Genomic DNA, 15,527 nt, shown 5'->3' on the forward strand with positions numbered 1-15,527 from the left:
AACCTCGGTAACAGTGATCATAATATAGTTACATTTTACCTATACTGTAAAAAACAAACGCAGGCTGGGAGGGCAAAAACATTTAATTTTAAGAAAGCCAATTTCCCCAGGATGAGGGCTGCAATTCAGGATATAGACTGGGAAGAACTAATGTCAAATAATGGAACAAATGATAAATGGGAGATTTTCAAATCTACTTTGAGTTATTATAGTGCAAAATTTATTCCTACAGGTAATAAGTATAAACGACTCAAATTAAACCCCACATGGCTTACACCTTCTGTGAAAGGGGCAATACATGACAAAAAAAGGGCATTTAAAAAATACAAATCTGAGGGTACAGCTGTAGCCTTTGTAAAATATAAAGAGCTTAATAAAATCTGTAAAAATGTAATAAAATTAGCAAAAATACAAAATGAAAGGCAGGTGGCCAAGGATAGTAAAACAAATCCTAAAAAATTCTTCAAGCATATAAATGCAAAAAAGCCAAGGTCTGAACATGTAGGACCCCTAGATAATGGTAATGGGGAGTTGATCACAGGGGATCAAGAGAAGGCAGAGTTACTAAATGGGTTCTTTAGCTCTGTATATACAACAGAAGAAAGAGCAGCTGATGTAGCCGGTGCCAGTGCTGTTAATATATCAGTTGATATACTGAATTGGATGAATGTAGAGATGGTCCAAGCTAAATTAAATAAAATAAATGTGCACAAGGCTCCGGGACCAGATGGGTTACACCCTAGAATTCTTAAAGAGCTTAGTTCAGTTATTTCTGTCCCCCTTTTCATAATATTCAGAGAATCTCTAGTGACTGGTATAGTGCCAAGGGACTGGCGCAGGGCAAATGTGGTGCCTATTTTCAAAAAGGGCTCTAGGTCTTCCCCGGGTAATTATAGACCAGTAAGCTTAACATCCATCGTGGGGAAAATGTTTGAGGGGCTATTGAGGGACTATATACAGGATTATGTGACAATAAATAGCATTATAAGTGACAGCCAGCACGGTTTTACTAAGGACAGAAGTTGTCAAACTAACCTAATCTGTTTTTATGAAGAGGTGAGCAGAAGTCTAGACAGAGGGGCCGCTGTGGATTTAGTGTTTTTGGACTTTGCAAAGGCATTTGACACTGTCCCCCATAGACGCCTAATGGGTAAATTAAGGACTATAGGTTTAGAAAATATAGTTTGTAATTGGATTGAGAATTGGCTCAAGGACCGTATCCAGAGGGTTGTGGTCAATGATTCCTTCTCTGAATGGTCCCCGGTTATAAGTGGTGTACCCCAGGGTTCAGTGCTGGGACCACTATTATTCAACTTATTTATTAATGATATAGAGGAAGGGATTAATAGCACTATTTCTATTTTTGCAGATGACACCAAGCTATGTAATATAGTTCAGACTATGGAAGATGTTCATGAATTACAGGCAGATTTAAACAAACTAAGTGTTTGGGCGTCCACTTGGCAAATGAAGTTTAATGTAGATAAATGTAAAGTTATGCATCTTGGTACCAACAACCTGCATGCATCATATGTCCTAGGGGGCGCTACACTGGCGGATTCACTTGTTGAGAAGGATCTGGGTGTAACTTGTAAATCATAAACTCAATAACAGCATGCAGTGTCAATCAGCTGCTTCAAAGGCCAGCAGGATATTGTCGTGTATTAAAAGAGGCATGGACTCGCGGGACAGGGATGTAATAATGCCACTTTACAAAGCATTAGTGAGGCCTCATCTAGAATATGCAGTTCAGTTCTGGGCTCCAGTTCATAGAAAGGATGCCCTGGAGTTGGAAAAAATACAAAGAAGAGCAACGAAGCTAATAAGGGGCATGGAGAATTTAAGTTATGAGGAAAGATTGAAAGAATTAAACCTATTTAGCCTTGAAAAAAGAAGACTAAGGGGGGACATGATTAACTTATATAAATATATTAATGGCACATACAAAAAATATGGTGAAATCCTGTTCCTTGTAAAACCCCCTCAAAAAACAAGGGGGCACTCCCTCCGTCTGGAGAAAAAAAGGTTCAAGCTGCAGAGGCGACAAGGCTTCTTTACAGTGAGAACTGTGAATTTATGGAATAGCCTACCGCAGGAGCTGGTCACAGCAGGGACAGTAGATGGCTTTAAAAAAGGGTTAGATAATTTCCTAGAACAAAAAAATATTAGCTCCTATGTGTAGAAATGTTTCCTTCCCTTTTCCCTTCCCTTGGTTGAACTTGATGGACATGTGTCTTTTTTCAGCCGTACTAACTATGTAACTATGTAACTATGTAACGTTGTGACATACACGCGGATTTCAACAATCTGGCACTTCTTTGCTTAAGTGGAGTACTTATATTCAGAGCCGGACAGTGCCGCCAGAGATGAGTTTGATGCATTCTTTAGCTGCCATATGCTCCGCCCACTCACCTTTAACCCCAACCACACGTCACTGATTGACAAATGTTTCCCTATGCAATGTTATAGGGAGACATCTGTCAATCAGCAGGGAGTGGGCTGAGCTTGACGCAGATCATATGTATGCTAGACTCATCTCTAGTGGTGCTGCCTGTGCATGTAAGTTCTTTGTTTTTTTATGATGATCACATGATCATGTACAGAATTTTATCCACTGAGAGTAAACGGAAGCGATGGGTTCCGTTTGCATTTCCGTTGACGGGTTCCCCTGACAAAAAGGTCTGACGGAACCCATTAACAGAACCTAACGCTTATGAGAACACACCCTAGAGTGTCTGTTTCCAAGCAATCTTTGATGTCCATCTTTTTTCAGTACATGTAGTTTAAAAAAAAAAAAAATCATTTCTAAGAAAACGTGTCAACGTTATCCATTGCAGCCAAACGAATTCCAACTTTCATTGTGCCAGAAAATGTTACTAAATGAAAGAAGTAATCTGATTGGTTCCTATGGATTACACACTTTTTCGAATTGTCTAAAAATATGGCATAATATACCAGTAACAAAGTATATTTACTCAACATTTCATATGTTGAACAAACCTATGACCTTTGTGCGTAAACAGCATCCAAAACCATTATCAAGGTGATCATGACCAGGTGTGTTTTGGGCCTTGATGCACAGAGCAGAATTCCACCTTTTGGAACGCTGCTTCTAAAGGGGATTTTTCTTTTCCCCTCTCTTAGATTCATAAGGGTTTCTTATTATTTAAAACTGGTGTTGAAATCCTTTAATTTATAGGTCTGAAGGGAAAAATGGTCAGAAAAAGGAAAAAAAGCAATGTTTCCTAATTTTTTTCACGGTCTATTTTAAAAGGTAGTTGGATAATAATGGATAATATTTACCCCAAAAATTAAGTCTCCAATCCTCCTGTGCATATTGATGCCAAATATGTGTATATTGTGTAAACTAGGACGCTGCTGTATATACACAAAGACACCATTTTAGTTTTACATGCATCTCCCTCCCTTTGCTTTAGATGCCGCCTCTGCACAAGGATGATGATCATCCAGGAGTAGACATTTTTTTTAATGAAAGCACAAAAGCAGATAGGGCCGGGGTAGCACAGACAAAAATTGGTGGCCAAGAGTAGTTATTGGGATAATGTACCTTTTGCTTTTAATGCCTAAACACTTTATCCCCTTAACAACATACCACGTACACGTATGTGGTAGCTGTTAAGGGGAAGTATGGAGCAGGCTCACGGGCTGAGCGCGCTCCATACTCAACGGATGACGGCTGTATTATACAGTTGACATCTCACTGCAACGGGCGGTTGTTTAACACTTTTAATGCCGCGGTCAAACGCGACCACGGCATTTAAATTCTGAGAATCAGGGGGGCTTCAAAGGAGACTGTCAGTATCATGATATACTGCAATACATTAGTATTGCAGTATATCACGAAAGCGATCCAATGATTTTTATAATGTTCCAAAAAAAATAAAAATTAAAAGTTATAAAACATGCTCAAAAAGTCGCATATACCCCAAGATGGTATCGGTGAAAACTACAGCTCGCCCCGCAAAATTTAAGCCCTCAGACCGCTAAATTGATGCAAAAATAAAAAAGTTATGGCTCTCAGACTATGGCGACACAAAACCGTTTTTTAAAAGTGGTAAAACATAAAACAATAACATCAATTTGGTATCTCCGTAATCGTATCAACCTTTAGAATAACAATAAGGTGAATACCGTATTTTTCGGACTATAAGACGCAGTTTTTAGCAAGAATAAATCTTGCTAAAAAGTCCCTGCGTCTAATAGTCTGCAGACAATGGACTTGGCATCGCCGGGCCCCATGACCGCTTCATTACTCAACCCCTACCCGATCCATGAGTTGCCGGAACATAATTGAGCAGGGGGGGGGGTGATGTATGGAGCGGACTCACGCACTGAGCCTGCTCCATACGCTGCAGGTGTCCACTTCTGACACGCTGCTCTAATGCCAGGAACAGCAATTTCACTGTTCCTGGCAGTTTAAAGGGGTTGTACCATAAAACACATGTATCCCCTAGCCACAGGATAGGGGATACATGTGTGATCGATAAGGAGAACGGGGACTGACAGTCACCAAGAACGCTGCTTGAGAAGCATTGACTTCCGCGTTCTGTGTCCGGCAGCTTCATAGGGATTAATGGGATTCTTCTGCGCATGCGCGAGTGGCTCTCCATTGATCTCTATGGAGCTGCGGAACAGATAAGCCGGACACAGAACCCGGAAGCCCAGGCTTCTCATGTAGCTCTTTGGGTCCCAAGTTCTCCATATCGCTGGGAGTCCCAGCAGGCGGACCCCCAGCGATCTCACATGTAGCCCCTATCCACAGGATATGTGTTTTATGGCAAACCCCTTTAACTAGTTAAATGCCCGGGTCAATAGCGACCGCAGCATTTATAAAGGTTTTTCTATGAAGGACATTTATTAGTTCCCCTAGGGGACTTGAACCAGGGGCCGCTTGGTTACACGTGGAGTTACTGAAACAGCGTAAATCTCTGAGCTACTCTATTTCCGTAAGTCCCATAGAACTGAACTGTATTTACGGAAACAGCTTCGGTAACTGCCATTCACTACTATGGGAGTTAGGGAAACCGCGTAGCTCAGCGAGTTACGCTGTTTCAGTAACTCCACATGTAACCAAGCGGCCACTGGTTCAAGTCCTCTAGGGGAACTAATAAAATTTGTAAAAAAAAAAATGAAAATAAATGTTAGACAAACTTTCAGGAGTGTAAAAAAAAATAAAAAAAATATTAAAAGTTAAAAAAAACAAAACATTTTTCCCCAAGCACAATGTAAAAAATAAAATAATTTGGTATCGCTGCATCCGTAAAAGTTTGATCTATTACAATACACCATTATTTAACTCGCACAGTGAGTTTAAAAATTAAAAAAAGCAAAATTGTTTTTTGGTCACCTTAGCGCTTAAAAAATTTAATAAAAAAAAAAAAGTGATCAAAGAAATCGTATGTACCAAAAAATGGTGCTAATAAAACTACAGCTAGTCCCGCAAAAAACAAGCCCTCACCCCGCTCAATCGATGAATAAAATATAAAAAAAAAGTTTTGGCTCTGAGAATGTGGTGAAACACAATAAATTATTTTTTAACAAATATTTTTTTTCCTATTTTCTGTTGTCTAAAACCTGGGTGCGTCTTATGGTCAGGTGCGTCTTATAGTCCGAAAAATACCGTATGTTGTTTTTACCTCCTGATGGACGCTGTAAAATCTAAACCACCCAAATAAATGGCCTAATCGCTGTTTTTTGCCCATTTCAACAAACAAATATTTATTTTCCAGCTTCCCAGTACATTATGCAGTACAATAAATAGTGCCATGAAAAACTACAACTTGTCCCGCAAAAAATAAGCCCTCATATGGCTATGTCAACATAGAAATAAAAAAAGTTATGGCTTTTGGAAGGCGGGGAGGAAAAAACGAAAATGGAAAAACTCAAATTGGCCTGGACTTTAATGGGTTAACATAATAACCACTTATTCCACTTGCTAACATCAGCTACATAATATATAGCTGCGCATAACTTGTCTTATTAATAATACCAGTACCTGAATGTTAACAAGCTTCAATGAGCATTTCTGTCACTTTGTAGGAATCACTTGCTGGAAACTGAGCTACATTATCCAAATGGTTGTATAAAGTAGAATCGCTAATTCATCCCGAGAACAGAGATGTGCAATACCCTATTCTCAGCGGAGAGGTTGTTCTCCCCATTAAAAGTGAATCGCAAGTGCCGAGTTGACCAAGTTATTTCTGTATCTTTTATTCACTATAATAAAGAGTGACAGTGTATGCTTGGCCACCTCTCGGCTGGGAACAGGTAACAGTACACCCTGAATGTGTGGTGGTCCAAATCAATATGTAATAAATGTCTTAGTGGGAAAACCACTTAAACGATGAAGAAGTGCCAAATAGCAGATATTATGAACATACCCTTGGAAAGCAGTAGACGCTAAATATTCCTATCCAGAGATAGAGGAGGTCTTATCCTGGGCCAAACGTGTGGGAACACCTCTCAAGTTTTGGAAGGAGTACAAAGGCGAATAATACTGCAATAATATCGTTCCTAACACTGCCCATACTATGCCTAAATTAAACCAGCAAGATGTGCCAAAACCATGACATCCATTGCCTAGATATCAGTGATATATAGAATATAATCTAATAATGCTATACAGTGCCTAAATAACACCATAGCCAGCGCCATGACATAAATTTGCATGTGCGAACTTGCATCTCAGAGTTTAGTCTTCATAAAAAAGCAGTTACTAGTTAGGTCTTCAAGCAGATGTATATTACAGATTGATACATAATGTGGTACTTACCTTTAACATTTGGTGCTGTACACTGAGTGCATTATACCTGGTATTGGAATCCTGCTATAGAGATAAAGCATGTTTTTTTTAATTAATATTCTCATTTGCAAATATTAAACGCAACTGAAAAAGAATGTATATTTATAACCATCTTAAAGGGGTTATCCGGGGACCAAAAATTGCATTGTAATAATATATTTAAGTGAAAAGAAGTCACTTACTAATGTACTTTAAATTTAAAATTCTGTACTAAATCGTGCAGGTCAAACCTTGTGAATTTTTCCCGGAAGTCCTGGAGCTTTTCTAATAATGATGACGTGCCGACACAGCCCCACATGACTGAGGGCTTGCTTCCTGTGCTGTTCGTGTCGGCGTCTTATCAGGAACATGACCGCAAGGGGCAGTCACATTGCCTATAGCTGGAGTCCCCGAGTAGAGCATCACATAGCGCTTTGCTCGGGACTCCAGCACTGCTCCCGACATCCATATTTGGTCAGTGAATTCTGGGGTTTCCTATTGCTGGAGTTCCCAAGCAGAGCATCAGCTGATGCTCTGCTCGGGAACTCCAACGATAGGAAACCCCTGAAGTCACTGACCATATATAGACAGTGAAGTCGGGAGCAGTGCTGGAGTCCCCGGGCAGAGCTGATGCTCTGTCTGGAAACCCCTGAAGTCACTGACTATATATAGACAGTGACGTCGGGAGCAGTGATGGTGTCTCCGCCAGAGCATCAGCTGATGCTCTGCATGGAAACCCCTGAAGTCACTGACCATATATAGACAGTGATGTCGGGAGCAGTGCTGGAATCCCCAGGCAGAGCATCAGCTGATGCTCTGCCTGGGGACTCCAGCACTTCTGCCAACTTCACTGTCACTGTCCATATATAGTACAGTAACTTACAATACACCATAATATAGATCTTACTGAAGGGACTAAATTATCAGGGATGTCTGCTGTAGGACTGTGCCGTTTATTACTTCAGCACACAAGTGCAGATGGACCATAAAGTCCTCTTTATAGATTGTGTAAACAAATATGGCATACCCCCAAAGGAGTCTCCTTGAAAAGAGTGTTTTAGAAAATACTTGCGTTCCTTATGAAATAACAATTCTGGAACATGATTTCCTAGAACGGCTATTCTTCTGTAATTCCTTCTAGAAATATACGTATAAATTGATAACTGGGAGTTACCATTCCCATTGTCCATTGAATGTGTTCCTTCATGGGCTGACACTATCTGCACAGATTTTATTTTGTTTTGCGAACTCATTTATATGGGGAGGGAGGAATAAGCCACTGCCGGACCCCTCTGATGGTGGCATATCTCCTGCTGAAACAAAAGGATCTGGCATTCTGAAATCCAACATGCCCAATTCCTCCTCCCTCTCTGCCGTCAGGAGGCCTCAATACAAATGGGATAACCAGTCAATCCTGCCAAAATCAACAGGATATTGGACTTTTATTTAATGTGTTTGGCCAGCTTTAAACTGGCCATTCACATATAATATCTGCCAATGTAATTTTGCCATGAAAGCAGATGCCTGAAAGTCTATGGTAACCCCACATACGGTACAATAGGCTAATGGATGTGACTTTAGTCAATTACAGTTTACAAATAGTGATATTGAACTTTTGAAAAACATAAATTGGTTACATAAAAATATTAACCTTTGCTTTACTGCAGATAATGAGAAATAAAACTAGTGTTAACACTATAAAACATTTTACTTACCCTTCCTTTATTCAGTGTTTCTTGTGCTTCAAGTTTATAAACAAGATGATCTGGAAAAATACATTATCAAAGAATACATTTTACTTTGATTAATTCTAAACAGTTTATAATCATTTGTTCTAGGGTCAGCTCGCACAGATTTTTTTGGCGCTGATTTGGACTCGGAAACTGCATCAGAATCAGCGCCTAAAAAACGGGCTCAATAGGAGGTAGAGATGTTTTTTTCCCGGGCAGCTTTTGGCTGCTCACGGGGAAAAAAAGCGGCATGTTCTTTCTTGCCGCGGTTTCCGCCTATGACCTACCATTGGAATCAATGGGAGACAGAAAAACCCCAAGGCACTCTATTGTAAGCGTTTTTTTTTGCGGCGTTTATTCACCGCGGTCATTGCATTAGCCTTGGGCAAAAAAAACGCAGTGAACAACAATGGTAGATTCAAATCTGCCTTAAAATTCCAGAAGGAATTACTGCCTACAAAAAAAAACTCAGTGTGAACTAGGCCTTATTCTTTTCTACACATCACAGTATTGTTTCAAATATTAATTCATTTTTATATTTTAAGATCTTTAAAATTAGCAGACAGTATACAGTACTGTGAAAAAGTATTTACCCCCTTCTAGATTTTCTCCATTACTGCAACAGTTTCAGATGCATCCTGATTTCATGAGACAAAGGAACTCGAGTTAATACAGATTTTGATCTGCTACAACATATATTCAAGGACGTTATGCACCCTTTATAATCACAAGAGACATAAATACTTTTTCACAGTCCGATATTTGAGATATTTTCTGTACTGTTACACATGTTATAATCCTTGTCGTCACAAGAGGGCAGCAGTAAAGCACAAACAGATTTTCAGCAGCAGGCCATTTAGAAGTCATGCACCGCAAAAAGATGATCGTAACTAACAAAAGCCATTGGAAATTGTAGGAACTTATTTTAGATTTGTTGTACTTTGCAAAAATTCAGTCATGTGACAATACAAATAAAATTCACATTCCTTTTAGCTGATAAGACAAAATGCAATTTCACAGTTTATTGGTCAGAAACTAAATAATTAAATGCCTGAGATTCTTCATTTGCATACAAAATGTAGAGATAAGTCGGCATGATTTACATCCCTGCTTGGTCTACATCTGGAACACAAAGCTGACCAAAGCAAAATGTGTAGGTGGATGATCTGTGCAATTTTCTTATACTGTCCCTGGTATTCAAAGTGCTCCTCCATGGGTAACAAATTAAGCTCAGTGAAGTGAACATACATGGAGTTCAAACTTAACCCTATATTTTAGTCCATATATTGTATACACCGATCAGCCATAACATTAACACCACTGACAGGTGAAGTAAATAACAGATTATCTGGTTACAATGGCACCTGTCCAGGGCTGGGATATATGAGTCATCAAGTGAACAGTCAGTTCTTGAAGTTGATGTGTTTGAAGCAGGAAAAATGGGCAAGTGTAAGGATCTGAGCCACTTTGACAAGGGCCAAGTTGTGATGGCTAGATGACCAGGTCACAGCATTTCCAAAACAGAAGGTCCTTTGGGGTGTTCCGGTAGGCAGTGACTAGTACCTACCAAAAGTGGTCCATGGAGGAACAAATGGTGAACCAACAGGGTCATGTGCGCCCAAGGCTCATAGATGTGCGGGGAGTGTGAAGGCTAGCCTGTCCGGTCTAATCCCATAAAAGAGCTACTGTAGCACCAATTGATGAAAAAGTTAATGCTGGCTTTGATAGAAAGAACCCACAGTGCATTGCAGTTTGCTGCATTTGGGGCTGCGTAGCCACAGACATATCAGCGTGCCCATGCTGACACCTGTCCACAGCCGAAAGCGCCTAAAATAGGCACGTGAGCATCAGAACTGGACTATGGAGCAATGGAAGAAGGTAGCCTGGTGTGTTGAATCACGTTATTTTTTACATTATGTGGCTCGCCAGGTAACTGGGTGTCGGTAAGTGTGGGGATAAGATGGCACCAGGATGCACTATGGGAAGAAGACAAGCCGGCAGAGGCAATGTAATGTTCTGGGAAATGTTCTGCTAAAAACACCTTGAGTCATAACGTTTATGTGGGTGTTATTTTGCCACCTACCTAAAAATTGTTGCAGAACAAGTATCCCTCTTCATGGCATCAGTATTCCCTAATAGCAGTCTCCTCTTTCAGCAGGATTATGTGTCCTGTCACACTGCAAAAGTTGTTCAGGTAGCGTTTGGGGAACAGCCGCCAAGGGGAAGTATGGAGCGTGCTCACAGGCGGAGCGCACTCCATACTAAGTGGGTGTCGGTTGTGTGTAACAGTTGACACCCCACTGCAACGGGCGGAACCGAAGATCACTTTGATTCTGCCCGTTTAACCACTTAGATGCCGTGGTCAATAGTGACTGTAGCATCTAAGTTGTTAAAATAAGGGGGCAGCCCCCTCCAACTGCCTGTCGGCCCCTCTACAAAGTGATTGCAGGGTACAGATGGTTGTTATGGCAGCCTCGGGGTCTAATGAAGGCCCCCAGGTCTGCCATCTTTGTACTCCTATGAAGACCTGCCTTCGGCCCTTGATTCTGAACGAAATACTTTTTTATCAGCAAAATATTAGTTCTGAAGAGGAGATACGATATACGGCACTGACACTTTTATTAAAGCAATGTTATAATACAAGATGACTTTACCTTCTTTTGCTTTCTTGAGTTCAAGTCTTTCCTTTTGTAAAGATTTTTCCAGTCTTGAGCGATGTTCATATACCACTAAAAACATAAAATGTGATTTTATGACGTTTTATAAGATAGCCATGCAAGTATATAGCTTTATTTAGGATCGAATCCACTTAAACAGGGGGTCTCCGCAACTCCTATCTATATGATCTACTAGGGTATATGGACGTGATAGAGGGACTTCCTTGCTCAGAACCCCTCTCTATAAGGCCTCTTTCACACAGTAGTAATTTAATCATCATTTTGCATCAGCATTTGGAAGCCAAAACCTAAAGGCCGGGTTCCCACGTAGCGTAAACGCTGCAGAATTTCCACAACTAAATTCTGTGCATAAATTCTGCAGCATTTACATTAGCAGCAAAGTGAATGAGTTTTAGAAAATCCCATGCCCACGCTGCAGAAAAAACAACAACAAAAGTTGTGCGGGAAGTGTTCTGCGATGTGTTTTTCAATTCCGCAGCATGTCAATTTATGCCGCGTGTTCTGTGCAGAGATGCTGCGTGTTTGGCCCATATACTTCAATGGGGAGCAGAATTTCCGTAACAGATTTATGTTGTTGCAGTTTTTACAGCGTTTATGTAACACTAAATCAGAAGGTAAAACCGCTGCAGAAATATCACACACATGCACCTACCCTGCGTTTATACAGCATTTTCTGCTAGTAATACGCAACAGTTGCTACCCCAGAAAACGCTGTGAATTTTATATTTTCCGCAGCACTTTTTCTGTTGCTGAAATTCTGCAGCGTTTACGCTACGTGGAAACCCAGCCAAACAGAGGAAAACTATAATGGAAAGATTTGTACTTCTTCTGTATTTTGTATCCCCTCCTGGAATTAGCTTTTAAATACTGAACAAAAACCGGCCGTGTGAAAGTGACTTTATTCCGAGTGGAGAGCCAATAGCAAGCTGGAGATCGCGCTCGGTTAGGCTGGATTCACACGAGCACATTACGTCCGTAATGGACGGAACGTATTTCGGCCGCACGTCCCGGACCGAACACACTGCAGGGAGCCGGGCTCCTAGCATCATAGTTATGTACGACGCTAGGAGTCCCTGCCTCTCCGTGGAACTACTGTCCCGTACTGAAAACATGATTACAGTACGGGACAGTGGTCCCGCAGCGAGGCAGGGACTCCTAGCGTCGTACATAACTATGATGCTAGGAGCCCGGCTCCCTGCAGTGTGTTCGGTCCGGGACTTGCGGCCAAAATACGTCCGTCCATTACGGACGTAATGTGCTCGTGTGAATCCAGCCTTAGAATTAGGTGTCCATACATTACATAAACAGCAAATTCTTTGAGCAAAAAATGCAGACCGCAAAAATCAGGCATTTTCCCAAGGGTCTTAGGAACTAGCTATGATATTAGAGGGGTTGTTTGTGATGACATAACCTTTAACTTCAAGCATTGCTTCCGGCAAAACGACGGGTCCGGTGCACAGCAGACAAATGGAAACCATGGGCACCGGATCAGTCACCATTGAAATCAATGGTGATGGAAACAGAAACTTCTAGTTTTCGTTTGTGTCAGTTCAGGGTCCCGTTCTGACGGAAAGCTTCGACGGAATGTCAGAACGGGACCCCAACGCAGATGTGAACGAAGCCTAATACATACATTAGGGAACTGCATAAGTAGCAATTACACAACATTTTACTATTGGAATCGCTCAATTTACAAATGAAAGTGATACTTTAATAAGCCTACATAATATTTAAATTCCAGTTGCTGCCAACCGGCATGGTCAGCAGAATACAAGCATTGTAGGCACACTACAGTGTATCTTGTCAATAATTTGTTCATTGGTTTTAAGCCAGCAAATGTCTGCTGTACATTAAGGTTACATTCAAACGAGCGTGACAGATTTACGCGTGGAAATTGGGTCCGCGTGTGTTTTTCACACACTCGCAAAGCACTTTTGTTTTTGGAATTGATTTGCAAATCACGCACCGCACATGAATGTGTATCTGTGTGCTGTGCGTGGTTTTCATGCACCCATTGACTCCAATGGGCAAGTAGGTGCGTGAAAACGCACCGATAAAGAACATGCAGTGAGTTTCACGCAGCGGTCTTTCGCTGCGTGAAAACTCCTGCATGTGTGAACGACCCCATTGAAATCAATGGGTCCGTGTGCTGTGCGTGATTTCCATGTACCTCACACAAACGAGTCTTACGCTCGTCTGAATGAGCCCTAAGAGTATACAGGCTTCCATAAATTGAGATTCTATTTTGCTGGTCACTAAGGTTACCGTCACACGAGCGTATCAGATTCACGCACGTGAAAAACACACGCGAATCTGGTCCGTTATTCATCGGTGTGCTTTGCGATATTCACTCAGAAAGCACATCTTATTTTCAATTGAATTGATGCGTAAATCACGCACAGCACACGGATGTGCATCCATGCGCTGTGGGTGATTTTTACGCACCCATTGACTTCAATGGGCGATAGGTGCGTGAAAAACACACCAATATAGGACATGCAGTGAGTTTTGCGCAATGGACACGCGCTGCGTGAAAACTCCTGCATGTCTGAATGCACCCATTGAAATCAATGGGTCAGTGTGCTGTGCGTGATTTTCACGCACAGCACACGGACGAGTTTTCCGCTCATCTGAATGAGCCCGTGGCCTTATTCACACGAGCGTATTTCACGTCCGTGTTATGCGCGTTAAAACAACGGCCGTCAAACGGACCCATGCAACTCAATGGGTGCATTCAGACATTCAGTGTTTTTCATGCAGCGTGTGTCCGCTGCGTGAAACTCACTGCATATCCTATTCTTGTGCGTTTTTTACGCATCACTCGCCCATTGTAGTCAATATGTGCATGAAAATCAGACAGCACATGGACGCACATCCGTGTGCTGTCCGTGATTCACGCAACAGTTGCTAAAGAAATGATGAGAAAAAGAAAAAAACACCTCCTTCAGTTTTTTTTGCTGACGTAAAAAACACGTGACATACGGATAACATACGCACGTAAAAAACGCAGACACGCACCCTACACGGATGTCACACGGAATTGCAATGCAGGAAAAACGTTACATTTATTTACGCGCGCAAAACGGACACGTTCGTGTGAATAAGGACTAAGGGCGACTGTGAATTTACATTACCTCAAGGGCTGTTATAGGATCTTAAATTGAACAATTCTAATAAAATATTTTCTTTTGGGAGTCTTTTGTGATGCGAATTCCTAACAATCAATAAAACTCATCCAAACTACTTAAACAATTACAGTACTAGGTCCAACATGGTTGAAGCTCTACGGAAAGTTGTATAAAATCATGTCCATTTAATTTGCTCTAGAAGTTTTTATATTTTCACCTTTTTGCACTGACTGTATCAAACAAGTTGTAAATACCTGTTTGGACCCCGGATATGTAAATGTAATTTTAGAGCTATTTTTTTTATACCTATGTTTTATTAAAACATTAGATACCACTATTTACCCATGCCTATTCTACATACATGTTAAAAGAACTGCTTAGAATCTCAAAGACCCCTTGCAATGTAGAAGAATGAATTCCTTGTCATTTCATCAGATAGACTGAATGGCTGCCTGCAGTTATAGACATTTTAGAGCACAATAGGGAATCATCACTCAAGTATTCTGAGTGATCATGTACCTGGAATTTTAGAAAGTGAAGGAATAAATTGGCAAAGCCCTCAATCTGAAGGATCTGTGCAATCAAGGCTTGATTGTAATTAACAATACTTTTGAAGACAATACAAGATAAGGCTGCAGTCACACGTGGAAGATTTTGATGCAGAAATTTTCTGCGACTAAAAATCTGTTTTGTTCATATGAATGGAACTTGGAGAAATCCATGCACCTGCTGAAGAAACAACCCCATTCAGATGAATGGCACCAATTTTCAGTCACAGAAAATTCTGGAGCAAAATCTGCTTCGTGTGACTTAACCCTAAGACACGTGGCATAAATACGGCGGATTTTCCACAATGAAATTCAGTTTTCATGTTTTTCAGCCGGAATTCCCTGTGGCGACCAGAGCAGATACACCGTGTTCTTTTACGTAGCATATCCGCCCTGTTTGAACATACCATTAGACAGAGCTCACATGTCGTGGTCAAAATATATTGTTTGCCGCGAATCGCAACAAAAACATATTTTGATAGCAACGTGTGAACCCAGCATAAGAGATACAAAATAATCTACAAAAATTGTTTATACACAGTAGAGTCACATTATTATGAACACCTCTTACTTTCGTTGTTGGCAGCGCGTATCCCATGAAGGAAGTGATGTGTCGTGGGCTGGCTTGGTGGGTATATAAG

At 41.0% G+C, this 15,527-nt stretch overlaps 1 protein-coding gene across 5 annotated transcripts in view; it reads right to left on the bottom strand.

Annotated features, from left to right (window-relative positions):
• The window catches only part of GOLIM4 (golgi integral membrane protein 4), a 148,793-nt gene that overhangs the window by 52,609 nt on the left and 80,657 nt on the right, over positions 1–15,527 (bottom strand). For 4 of the 5 annotated variants that reach the window (XM_075864039.1, XM_075864038.1, XM_075864036.1 and 1 more), the window contains exons 2-4: positions 11,187–11,261; positions 8,518–8,567; positions 6,794–6,847 (exon numbers count right to left, since the gene is read on the bottom strand). In XM_075864039.1, coding sequence (XP_075720154.1) covers positions 6,794–6,847; positions 8,518–8,567; positions 11,187–11,261 — 179 coding nt within the window. The remainder of the gene's footprint in view (positions 1–6,793; positions 6,848–8,517; positions 8,568–11,186; positions 11,262–15,527) is intronic. The other variant, XM_075864037.1, reaches the window with a different exon arrangement.

This window comes from Rhinoderma darwinii, chromosome 4, assembly GCF_050947455.1.
Source record: "Rhinoderma darwinii isolate aRhiDar2 chromosome 4, aRhiDar2.hap1, whole genome shotgun sequence".
NCBI classification, from domain to species: domain Eukaryota; kingdom Metazoa; phylum Chordata; class Amphibia; order Anura; family Rhinodermatidae; genus Rhinoderma; species Rhinoderma darwinii.